Source organism: Schistosoma mansoni, chromosome W (assembly GCF_000237925.1).
Source record: "Schistosoma mansoni strain Puerto Rico chromosome W, complete genome".
In the NCBI taxonomy this organism is placed as follows: Eukaryota; Metazoa; Platyhelminthes; class Trematoda; order Strigeidida; family Schistosomatidae; genus Schistosoma; species Schistosoma mansoni.
The window spans coordinates 30,074,456-30,088,227 of record NC_031502.1 but is presented as its reverse complement, the minus strand read 5'-3'; the positions used below and the strand labels follow the sequence as shown (position 1 = coordinate 30,088,227).

Below are 13,772 nucleotides of genomic sequence, written 5' to 3'. Positions count from 1 at the left end.
TTTCAAGATGATGGTCACTTTTGCTTTTGAATAAATGTAGATAACATTATCGAAACAATAGCGATTAGATGATAAAAGTCATTTTCATCAGAAAAATCATGTTTGTTCTGTCATTATTGCGACTATTTCCAGTGAAAGTGTTCACCGGTAGTTGAATAAACTATTTTCGCGATTTGTTTTAAATAGAATAAATGAAATCGACTTTATTTCCAATATAATGGTTAGATTTAAAAAAAACGTTCAACTACAAATGTATTAAACAAACAATCTTTTGTTTATTTGAGACATAATCTATTCAGTAGTATTTAAAACTGGTCAAGAATCTTTTATGATGAAGAAACTAAATCTTTTGACTGTATTGCTAAATTGGTAAGAATTGATAACTAGGAATTACATCTATTTTATATTAGTCTAAGACTCACCAAGAAAGTGCATTTATGACCTAATAATGCAAATCTTATGGAGATATAGTATTTAACACTAATACGATCTTTTCGCTTATAATATGGTTTACATTTCTTTGTTATTATCTAATAAAGACTGAACAAGAAAGGTACACTGTGATATATATGGACTAGACAGAGTGACAGTTTGGTTATTGATTCGATTCAACATTGATACATTGAAAATGAATTAAAAAAAGAATCTAGTTGACTTATATTTAATAAATATTAACGTTCATCAAGATTTTGTCGAATCTTTATTTAACTAGCTGTATCTGTCAGAGGTGTGACTATTGATATGTTGTGGCAATATTTTATTGTTATTTTGAACTGACCATCTCTCGACACTGTTATTAAAACATAGGACTGTAAACAGTCGAGTTGACCATTAGTCATTATATGCTGCAATGATTATTTCTTAGTATTACACTTATTATTCCCATGTTGGGTTAAGAATATAACCAGTAGCTAAATACGCTACAACGTTGTTCATATTTTGTGATGTTGTAACAAACGTTATCGTTATTGTCATTTCGATTTTACTCACTTTTCCTATGTAGTATATCTTTACGTATTTATTCTTGGCATTCACATTGTCAAGACAGTAAAATACGCTTGGATGAAAATGTTTGATGTTGGTAGTTGTAGCTGTCGTATATGAAGTATATCTATACTTTGTCCATAAACATATTTTACAAATAAATAGAACATACTGTAATAACTATCTTGAGTCATTTATTTAAATGAGTTCATCAGTAAAACTAAAAACTATAAGATAAACATTAAAAGTGAGAAAGACATTTCCTAAAAACGAATAATGTAACTGCAGTCACCTGAGATTACAATGAAGACAGTTATTTCACGAACTGTGTAATAAACAAGATTAATCAGGTAATTTTAGATGTAAGCAGAAAGAATTGAGCAACGTTACAATAAAGAGATCAAAGAGCTTTTTTATTTAGTAAACTGTGTTTGTGTCTGATTCCGAATATGCCTGTGTATGTAGGTTAGTGTGAGACTTATTTCTGATAACCGATTGACAACGTCAAGTAAACATTCTTAGTTACATTCATCGTATGATTTTATAAAAACTTTGAAAAGAATTTTGTAAGAATTTTCTAGAAGAAAATGAAATCTACAAATTTCATTACAGAACTTTTTCTAGAAAATTACTGCTTATTAAACTCAGTAGAGTTCAAGGTACTGGCAGACAAAAATCTGTCAAAAAGTTTTTAAAATATAATGTTACGCATATTTTGAATTATTCAAACCTTTTTAACATATAAAATAAATATCAGAAGGGGAGGTTTGTGGAGATTGTAGTAATTTAATAGTTGAATTCATGAGTCCATTAAAACTAGACCACCACGGAAAACCTGGGAGCGCCAAAAGGCCGTTTCGTTCTAGTGTGGGACTCCTCAGCATTTCGCATCCGAGATCTTTTGCCTAGCGCGCGGACGCTTAACCTCTATACCGCTGAGTCGTACGATAATTTTTACAGTTGCTGTGAAAATAAATTTCACTGGCTAACAATGATATCTGTAAAGTATTGAGAACTCGAAAGAAATGAACAGTTGCTTCAAATAAGTAGGACGATAAATAATGCTCATGACATTGTAAACTGACTTAGGTTTAATGAAACTTAAGACCTAAATAACTAGTGTTCCGTAAATAATTCTGAGGTAAAATAGAGGGGCTTTTCTTTACTGTCTGGTTTTCATCGAATCTCCAGCACACATGAATTCATGAATCAACAGTTATCAAAATGAAATTTAGCAGTTGTAAAACATGTATATATCAGTTAAATTCAGTGCTTGTATATCGGATTATATCTTTATGAATAAATAGTCCTCATCACTTTAAATATGATATCACCTTTTGTTTTGTAGTGCCAAGTAATTAAATCTGAACTGTTTCCTGGTATAAAAATAACGAAAAGTTTTTTAGTTATTTCAACAACATTTTTAAATCAGTAATAGTTTCTAGGCATTTTACGATAACGCAAAAGTAGCCGGAAATTCACTTGAGCTAATTTCGAATTTGTCGATTTATGAGTGATGTTAAGTGGAACATTAAGACAATAATACATAATTTTACGGTTGTAATTCATTGTCAAACATCAATAAATAGGCATGAACAAAATTCCCCAAAACTTTTTCGGTCGTTTAATATTAAAAATGTGTATGTGGTACATTTGATTTATTGCCATAGAAATCTATCTAAATTTTATGATTTGAAAATTCATACTAAATGCTTATCAAACGCATAATGGGTGATAATTTAAACGACTGTTAACGGTATTCAATCAGTATGTTCCCTGACAAATAAAGGAATGGAAAGCAAACATTTTCTTATGTTCAAACGTGATATCACTCCCTATACAGAATAAATATTTCAGTGTTTTTAATTCCTATAAAATAGGTCACATAGCTAAACCAAAACATTTTATAGTTGAAAGTTCATATTTCTTCCATGTAGTCAGTTAAACACAGGTCTTATTATCTTGAGGTTACTCAAAATTCCTTCGTTCTCATTAAACAGAAAACAAATTGTCACAATCTCAGGAGACTGAATTCATTCAGTATTTGTTTAATTGTCAAAACATCATTTTACCGAAGTTTATGGTATTCAAGAGTGAAGTAAATTACTGTCTATTTATTTAAAAAAAAGTTAAACAAAGTAGGTGTTTATTTCTTTTCAGCAGCTTCATATCAACATTTTTCACTTATGATAATCAGTTACATGTAACTTGTGATTTTATATGTACAGGCGTTTTCAGTGTGTTAAGAAAGCAAAGACTGTTTTACTTCACTGGAAGGCTAGATATTTATTAACAATTATTCAGCAATGTCGAAAAAACTTGAATATCTAATGCTTGTGAATGTGCATTTCATAAGAGATCAGTCCCGTTTTACAATAACTAAATTAAGTGTTTATACTAATTTACTCTCTTCTAATTTTGAAGACCCATTGCCTGTAGTAAGGCTTAAAGATTTATAGAAATAATTAAAAATCCTTCAGTTTTATTTCAAACATGTTACCAATTCAATGGAAACAACCTATAAATACTTATTGTTAGGAAATTCAATAATAAAATAATTCAGCTTTTAGTTTAATCACTATTTTTGATGACGGCTCGACACTGAATGATACAATGGTGAATTCATCTGTAAAATATTGTGATCATTATACATTTCTAGTGTGATTTAGATTGTATTTAGCCTTCCTGTATGCATTCTTTTTTTTAACGAAATATCAATCAATAAAAGTGACATTTTTGTTTGGCAACATAATGAATCAGCACCACAAATATATATATATATATATATATATATATATATCAGTAACCTTTATGTATAATATTTATTTACCTTTACACTTTTGTTTTAATTTTACTGGTCGAGTTAATGTTCCAGCTAAATTCGTACCATTCTCATATCTAGGCATTTCACAATATATTTGATTTGATGCAGCATTCACATCATAACATGGACTATAAAACCCATTTTGGACCTAAATCCCCTGCCACATTTCCATTTTGTTGTTGATCCTGTTGCTGTATCAAATGGATTTGATTGAATTAATTCCACAAACGAAACTGCACGTTGGTATTGTTTTGGAATCAATTGGTCTAGTTGATGTTGTTGTCGTATACGAACATGTACACGTAGCACTTTTTTCAGTGATATTAAAATTAGTTGAATCTTTATTTGAGTCTCTTAATAAATCGTTAGTATTGTTGTTAGTGCTATTTAACTGCTGATCATTTAAGTGAATTTCATTTATATCATTCGGAGTATAATTTTGTAAAATTGATGGTTCAGTAATGTAAGAATTAGGTGGAGGTTGTCTCACACGTCTATGGGGATTATACGTGGGTGTTGGAAGGAATATATCACCTGAACAAATAGAAGTAAAAAAACATAATCATGCTTTAAATGAAGTTTAATTTATTCTTAGTCTACGATAGACATAATAAAACGTATCAACAAATATATTTTCAAGTAACTAAACATCTATGGAACAGAATGCATGACTGTATTTGAACTACAGCGGTAATGTTCTCACCTAGATTTTTATAGGCTATTTATTGTTTGAAGCACCAGAAAAGGTAAATCCTCATCGAGTTATCCATTCAATATGTTTATCTGATAACTTTGTATGATGACTGCAACCTTTAATAGAGGTTACATGAACTACAGGTGCTGAGTTGCATTTATAGATTCCGAATTTAACAATTTTAATTATAAAGCGATTATTTTTTACGTTTTGGAAAATGATTAGCGTAATAGCCATTCGTAAATTAATGAGTTCTTTTATTCATAATTTTTAGTTTAAATACTTTACACTGAGTCATAGGTTGTATTCCGAATTAAAAACAAGGTTAGCTACTCAATATGACTTCTACTTAAAAGGTTGTTTTTACATGATAGTAGTAGATTTTCGTAGAACTATTTTCAAATTTATACTTAAACTGCAAGTGTAAAAATATTGAGATGTGCAACTGTTTATTCAATTTTCAGATATGACTTTCCATGCTCACTTTGAAAATTTAACCATGTGTATATTTTCTATAATCATCCAAAATGAAATGTCTCTTCAATACTGTGAAAAGTTCAAAGTATGACATTAAAAATTGCCGCCGATACTAAGCCCTTAGTATTAGAATTCTGCCTGTTAACAGCGTTTATCCAGTGAGTCAAAAAAAGATTATATCAAAGAAACCACAGCAATAATTTAAGTAATGAGAGCATCTAAATAAAAAATCAAAGCAAAAATTAACGGACGTCTGTCTTACTAGTATCCATATGTAGATGCAACCCACCCTTGGGTTTTGATTTTTAAGTTTTTACAAAGTAAAGCTGAACCTAATGACACCATTCATATATACGAAGTTAAACGAAACGCAGTCAGTATATGGTTTCTTTAAGCTAGACGATAGTTCGTAATACGTACACATTAAAGGATTTAAGATCTTTTTAATTTCTAAAGAATCGTTGGTTGTGACGTACCGAAAACAGTGAGATAAACACAGATAAAATCCATGTTTTATGAAACCTAAATTCTATATCAACAACCTGTCGCTTCACTTTAGAAGCTAACGTTTAGTCCAACAGATTGTTAAGCCACTAAAAAACATAAGGCGTAACCATCAAATCAATTAATTCAAACTGTAATATCATTTTATTTTAGAGTTAATAGTCAATTTATTATACAAACTTACTAGATTCTTTTCTACCTCTAAATAACTTAATTAAATCAGCTAATTCTAAATTTCCATTATTCTGTGCTACTTGTATAGGTGTCATACTTTCAGCATTGACTAGGGTTGGATCAGCTCCCCAAGATAACAAACGTAGAACAGCTGCACGCTGATTGTGATTTGCTGCAACATGTAATGGTGTATCACCATCGACTGACTGTGGACGTATAGAAAGAGTTAAGTTGTTTTTAACAGTTTCTTTTGGACGTTTACATCGTGCATTTACATCAGCTCCATACATTAACAATAAATTTATTTGCTCAACGCGATTTAAACGTGTAGCCTAAAATTTATTCAATCAAAATAAGTATAAAGACAATTTTTATTTCAGTGTTACAATGTATTTAAAACTTATTCTAAGAATTTAGTATTAACATGATGATAAATATATTATATGCATAACTAGTGAAAAAGTTTCAATGGGGACTAAATTATGCCTTACGTAGACATTTTCTTCTTAAACGAATATAATATTACTTGTAGTGTGAGTGATGTCCGAGGTTTACAATCATTTTCCCCAAAAAAATGAAGTATGATCTAAGGTAACATGTACGACTAAACAAATACGAACAAGTGTATCACGCTTAATTTGTTGATATGGGTTATAAAATTAATATGTATTTCATATAGGCGGAAATTCATAGCACTGAATTACTGTTATATAAAAGTGTTTATTATAAAACTATCCAATAAGACTAGGAAGCTTCGACACTATTTCGCACTTTTTCGATGTCAATTATTGATCTAGTTATTCGTTCTTACTTGAAGATATTTAGAGTTAGTTTGATATAGTACCAATGAACTCTTTCCATTTATAAACAGAGCTGTCTTTTAATGCTTAATTAATCTTAATTCATATGGTTAAATCAATTAATTGGGATTATTGGTAGTAAATTGTTGAAATCATTTATTGATATACTTCATTTACACATCAATAAGATAGAAGTATCAATTGAGTGTATTGTGCAGGAAAAATTATGTTTAGGTTTTAAATTTTACTTGATTTATTTTGATTTGGATGAGTAACGTGGTGTTTACTTCTGTTACATAAAAAGTGTAGTTAAAAGCAGTTAACCCTTGATTCATGAAGCAGAGATTTTACTTTTTAGAGTAAAACTCGTGCGTTCAGGCTTAGTATTATATGATGAAAGCGTTGGCAGATAGACTGATCGTAGAATAAGAAACCTATTTTGAAGGAACATATAGTTCATATAAACACTCGAGTAATTAAGCTAGCTGAACTAGTTGTTTGCTAACGTAGCTGATCTGCTTATTCTTAAAAAAATAGTTATCAGAAGAAAAAATCATTGATTAAATATTAGAGATTTAAAGCTCTCATTTATGTACAGATTATTCAGATATATTACTACTGAAATCTGTCCATCAGGTAAGTAACTAAGGATAAGGGCCACGTTCACAAAGTGACCAACGAAGCTTTACATCTATCCATAGGATCAATGCTAGATAATAGGTTGCTTCAATGTGTTCTGTCTCAAAAAATTACAGTCGGAAAGTCATTATGATGTTATCAACAAGAAAACAAATAAATAGTCAAAAAACAAAAGTAAATTATTTGAAATCTAGCTTTTTACACACTAAAGTTTGGAAATGAACTCGACTAATATTTTATAAATCAACGGGTTCTGTTTAGAACAACTAATTATTAACTCTCCACTTTCGTATACTTATTTCTACATCAGAAAACAGTACGTATCTAAATAAGTTGTAATTTAATATAAATGACAGGTGTTTCTTGACTGAAATAACGTGTTTTACTTTGGCGTCACATATTTAGTGATGTTAAGCATTCAACTGACTGTTTTACAGTTCTTTGGATTCCCATCGTTGCCAATAAATGAACTATATGTAGAGATGAGGGATAACCAAAAATATTTAAACGATCACTGATGACAATATACAGTAGCTTTGTGTTTCGTTCCATCATCTACCTTTTCAGACAAATTTCGAAAGGTGGTGACTGAAGTTTCTTTTTGCCATAGTTATTATTGAATATTAAACTTTTACTCAGTCAAGTCGGAAACCCTCGAATTAAGTATTACGACACTTACAAGTCTAACAACTTTGAATTCATAAAATTGCTTAAACAATGGTAAATTATTAAAACGTAATGTCAGTGACGTCATTATTGAATTCTTCTCATGAGATGTATTTGAATTTTACTCCATATTTATAGCGTGTTTCTTAAACTGATGTATTAACTTGCAGATAGTGGGATGGTGATAAGGTGAGTTTTGGAAAAATATTTGCCTTTATTTAAAAATTTAGACTGTATGTTATTTATGTAATGGGGAAATTTAGTCCATTTTTTTCAAGGTAACAAAATATACAATATGTATATAACATATTAATCTTATTCAACTCTCCGACCATACTTTTACCTGCCCAAACTAAAAAATAGTTATTTTATATCCGAGTACTTTGCATATAGTTTTCACATAAGTTTAATTGAAAACTGATCACAAATTAATATAAGTATGGAGTTACACAGCCATCATAAACTTAAAAGATAAACCAAATAGATAAATTATCAGAAGGGGTTTTGTGGAGATTTCAATATTTTCGTAGTTTTAAGCATGAGCCAATTGAAGCTAGTCCACCAAGGAAAACCTGCGTTGGCACTGCATGGCCGTTTCGTCCTGCTGTGGGATTCCTCAGCAGTGCGTGTCCACGATCTCGCTTCGCGAGATTCGAACCCAGGACCTATCAGTCTCGCCGTCTGGCCGTCCAGTGCTTCCAGGTTAGTCTACCTTCAATTGACTCATGCTTTCAACTATGAAAATAGATAAATGTTTGTGGGCATCGATGTTTTGCTTACATAAATTTCACTGAATAAATATTTCCATATTTTAAATTAGGGAGTAATACTGTTTTGTATTGCTTGTAATGATCGATAAGTTTGATATAGTTATCTAATATCAACAATTATCTATATGAATGGATCATTCATTTTTCATACTTGTGAGGTTTTTATAAACTTGTTATTCAGGGTAGGGCCTTTTTACATAACGAAATGATTTAAAAAGGAAACTTATAAAAATTTGAGTACACTGTACAATTATGTCAGTTCAGTGTATTGCTCTTTATTAGCCTGTATTCATTCGTTCATAAAGCTTTTCAGAGTTAAAATAAACAACAATAATCAGCATTTAAGTCAGCATTCTTAATGGGCTTTTCATCAATCATCTTCACTGTCAATGTGTTCTGAGACGTATATTACTTTTCATTTAGGACCTGTTGAATTGATATTCTGTACTGTGTGGAGTTATTTCAAACGCGATTGAGATCTAAGCACATTTAATTACTGATTGCTAAATAGAAAAAAATATATGCCTTAGATTTCATTATCAGTCTACCTCAATAATAATCACACATATTTGTCAGTGTTAAACACTGGCTGCAAGATAATTGATCGACCATTTAAATTAGAATTTACAATTGCTTGATAAATGAATAATGACTAATGTCATGTATGTCAAAATATTCTTAATCCTGGTCAAATTCTACTGATCAAGTTCCAATGTGGTCGCTAGTCTAAGTGACTTGACATCACGTTCACTATGTTGAGATGTACCTTGCTGATCAATATCAAATAGCGTAAAACCTAGGTCCAGGATTTCTTATCAACTGCTTCAATCAACCACTTTACAAAGTAGGATTTCTCTGACGTGGAAAAATGCATAAAACCTAACTAAAGGAATCATCTAAACTATTCAGAATGAAGCAGATTTCAATTAGTTTTCATATTGATTATTCCAAATGTCAGACAGGCAAAGGTAATGTAAAAGTAAACTTTGAAAATTCATTTCGTACATGTTAAAGTTGCGTCTCGGAAAAACACTTATCCTACTTAAAAGATTTTAATTAATTGCCACAGCTAGGAACAATATTCAAGCGTCATTCAAATATGTTGTTAGCAAACGTAGGAATCTATGGCTTGTAATGGTGACTTTATTTCTAATATTGGAAAATAAAAATATAAGAAAGTGACCCTATTGCTTACTCTAGTCTAGTAAAATAAAAATATATGTCAGTCAAACTCTGGAGAAGTGGGGGATGTTTCCAACAATTTTTTCGTGTGTTATGAAAAGTTGCAGGTAAAATAAACTGACCACTGACCACTTATAATAGAAGTGAGTGTAGCATTACTTATGCAACTTCTGACTTAATTATTAAAAATAATTGGTGAGTACAGTAGTCATTTATTCTACTAAATACAAAGGCTACTTTTCATTTAAATCGTTTCGTAGAACGTGTAATACTTATTCACTTTTCAAGTGCCCTTTGTGGCAAGCACATTTCATAGCTACTGACTAAAATGAAAGTGGAAAGAGTAACCGTTGTTGTGAATTTATATCTAAAAGATACTCGGGAAATATTTACATGGTTTCTACAGATGAGTTTCATTCAGAGATAGTTTTACACCATGATTTTACATAAACTAGTCAACTGTTATAAATCAATCAGGATTGAACAGTTGCTTTGTCGTAGTTTCAGACAGTTCTACAGTGCATAAAAACAGTCGTGCGATAAAATATAAATACATATTAAGTTATGAAAAATCCAAATTGTAGAAATGACTAGAAATTGGTCAGGGATGTACTCATTTGAAACACATAAACTTATTATTTGCTTTGAAGAAATGTTTGAAAAAAGGTCTTGAACAGGGATTTATCATTGCTGAACTAGTCTTTGAGGTGTAGTTGGTGACTATAGAGAACTCATTTACCATTGATGGTTCAAACCGACGCTTATGTAAAAATTCACTGGAAGATATTAGTTATGTGAAGATTAATTTATAACTGACATTACGTGATATTTAAAATCTGATGCCATAAGTTAAATGTGTGTAAGCTTTCCATTACGCTGTTTCATGATCATCAGTTAAAACTAAAAGTCTAGTCAAGCGATAATGATGGAACGAAACACATTCATTTTTAGCATATGTAATATACGAAGTGATCCTCTTTCTTGTGATCACATGAAAGCATTTGTGATGACAGATTATTTTACAAATACTTCAGTATTATACACTTTCAAATAGTGACAAATATATTTTAATGGGTTTGGATGGAAAAGCGTTTAATTAATGTAGACTAGCATGGAATCCAACATCGTTTTTTAAAAAAATAGTAAAGAATGTAATATCGCCAATAGTTTAATTTGTTGTGTGTTCAGAAGAATTAACATTTTCAATCAGTAGGTTAAATAATAGCGGAATCGAGGACATGAGTGCTATCCCATTTTCATTTGTCAGCTAGTTGTTTACACTTGGACCCGACCCGTACTCAGAAATTGTTGCTTTAAATGTTAAGTTGTAATATATTAGATAACTGAGTCACAACAGATACCAACGCGTTTAACACACATAACAGTCATTAGAATTTTTAAGAATTAGAATAAGAACAATTATGACATTCATTTCATAGACCGCTGTATATATGACAACACAGACTGATCAACTCATTTTTGAATAATCAACAACAAATCTAATAAGCCCTTATAAATCACCATGATAATTGCAAAAAACATCAATGTTGAAGGCATTACAATGGAATGTGAATTCAGCTTTTTAAGTCTACTGCATTTTCAGGGTTTGGATAGATGGGTTGTGGAAATTCTAAATCGGCTAGTTTACACTGTACAGCTTGCTAAATACATTTTTTACTTATGTTTTATAATAAACATTTACTGTTTAATATTTACTATAAAGGATAAATATATATGTATACATATATATTGCTTTGATCTTCACCTGTCTTCGTTGTATAGTGTCAAGGCAACTTGAATGTATAAGGATATCAGTCATCGAGGAAATGAGATATTATTATACCTGATAATAAACAATTAACTATTTGACTTAGTAAATTAGCTATCCATATTGATTTAAAGTTGAACTCAATAATATCACAAAAAATACGAGTTGGTGGATTGCTGAATGGCTGTCTAAATTATTCGAAGAAAAAAAGCCAACAAGAAATTAATACGCCCATTTACCCTGCTTTAAAAAAGAAAAACAGAGGAATTTTGTCAATGTATGTATATATAAAGTGATTATAAGGTGAAGTTTTGAGACGTAAAACACTTTTTACTTCAAGCTTAGAAAATATCAATTGCGGATTACTGAGTTTACGGTAACGGACTTTTTTTAGGTAACTGACTTTTTCTAAACTCTTCATGAAGGTTAAATACAATGCATTTGCTTCTGTGTAGATTTGTAGGTAGACACAATTGTAAAGCAAACCGAAATAACTGTTCAGTTCTTCTTGATTTTCAACGATTCCTCGATCTACTTAAGTCAGTAATAAATACTATAATCAGTACTAGAGAATAATAGGTTTTGAAGTAATGTTATAATTCGATGATCTGTCACTAGTTAAAATTCCATCACAATTTTGTGATCTAAAAATATGTTATTGGGGCTTAATAAATTGGACGTATTCGAGAACCAATATACTTCGAATTTTTACAAGTTTTCAAATGAACAGCACCTTAACAGTTGATTGAATAACAAATGTTAGGGTATCATTGGAAACATGTTTTGCTTTGAACAACTAAATAAAGTCTTTTCCTTGTTATCGAATGCTGAAAATGTGTATTTACTTCCCTAAAGCGTATTTCATAATGGACAAATTATGAAATTCAGAGCATTTAAATGGAACGAGATTCTAATGTTTCTGTTGTGGTGTGGGTTACTTATATCCACTTAAGTAGTAAATGGTGATGGTCAGGCATAGAATGTATTTCACTAAAAAGAACCGAAACGGAAAGCAATTGGTATGAAAATGCATGAACAATGAAGTTAGAGAAGATGGAATGATATTTGCAGAATGAACAGTTAAGATTGAGACAATTGATTGTTATTTTGCAAATTAACTGTTTACTGTACGGTTGTCGGATTTTAGTGAGATAGTCTGTAATTTTCGTGTCAGATACATTCGATTGTCAACGTCTATGTTCTTGTTCACTACACTCTCACAAGTCCGTCGTTGTAATTTTATGCAAAATGTTCATCTTTAAATAAACATATATCTATTACTTAGTAAGTGAAGTGTTTATTTCAATGTTTTCCTGAAGTCTAATCATAATTTATAATAATTACATTTACAATAATAAAGGAAAGAATAACGATACTGTTCGAAAACACAGATATGTTACATAAAATCTATTATTTTAGGTAAATAATTTACTTATTTGAGTAGTCAAACGATTCCATTTTAAATATTTACTTTTGATTTGTCTAAACCTTTGAAAAAAATGCGTTACTGTAAATCATCCAATTTCCATGAAATCACTTTCTAAGCTTTAAAATCTTAAAAAAAAATATCAAACAACAAGTCTGAAACTAATTTGTGTATTTTTAGAATATTAGTATGGGGTTAGGATCAATAAAGTAATTATACAATATTTTAGTTACCTAACTAGTTACGAAAAGCATAAAGATAACAAAGAGTTCGTTATACTTAAACGATTAACAACAAATCCTGAATTCCATGTTAAATACAGAGCTAGGTGAGCTTTGTTGAGAAGATCCAATTTAAGATGGACTAGTTGTTCAAAGCTGATTTTTGGCTTTCAGTACCACTTTATTAGGCGTTAAACTTATGATGAGAAGCACTTTAAAGTATTCAATCTGTAGAATAGTTAGTGCGTTTATATATTCCATGTCAACGTAAGAGTAAATGTTTTTAAACGTAAATTATAAACAGGGATTTCATATGGAAATAACATAAAGTTAAATCATAACACTCGATTAGAAAAGTGATGGTATAGTAACATCTATATCAATATTCTTTGAAAGAAAAATACAGTTGAAGTTTATTGTTAAATATAGTCCGTATTTTATCCATGAGTTCTTAAATCACTGACATTCATTCTTCATTTCACTTCAACCAAACAATCCATAAATAAGCAAAGATGGATAGTGGCTAGCAGTGGAATCCAGGACGCACGTTTCGTCCTATTTGGGACTCGTCAGCTGGGTGTACCTGCATCTCAGAGTTGATGTTCACTCTAGGACTCGAACCCAGTACCCTCGCGATGGCGTT

At 30.4% G+C, this 13,772-nt stretch overlaps 1 protein-coding gene across 1 annotated transcript in view; it reads right to left on the bottom strand.

Annotated features, from left to right (window-relative positions):
* Smp_155450 (putative sh3 and multiple ankyrin repeat domains protein 1,2 (shank1,2)) overlaps positions 1-13,772 on the bottom strand; it is a gene marked incomplete at both ends in the record, with an annotated part of 52,000 nt that overhangs the window by 29,243 nt on the left and 8,985 nt on the right. Inside the window, 3 exons of the mRNA XM_018789316.1 lie at positions 3,815-3,936; positions 4,048-4,342; positions 5,668-5,989. Coding sequence (XP_018654772.1) covers positions 3,815-3,936; positions 4,048-4,342; positions 5,668-5,989 — 739 coding nt within the window. The remainder of the gene's footprint in view (positions 1-3,814; positions 3,937-4,047; positions 4,343-5,667; positions 5,990-13,772) is intronic.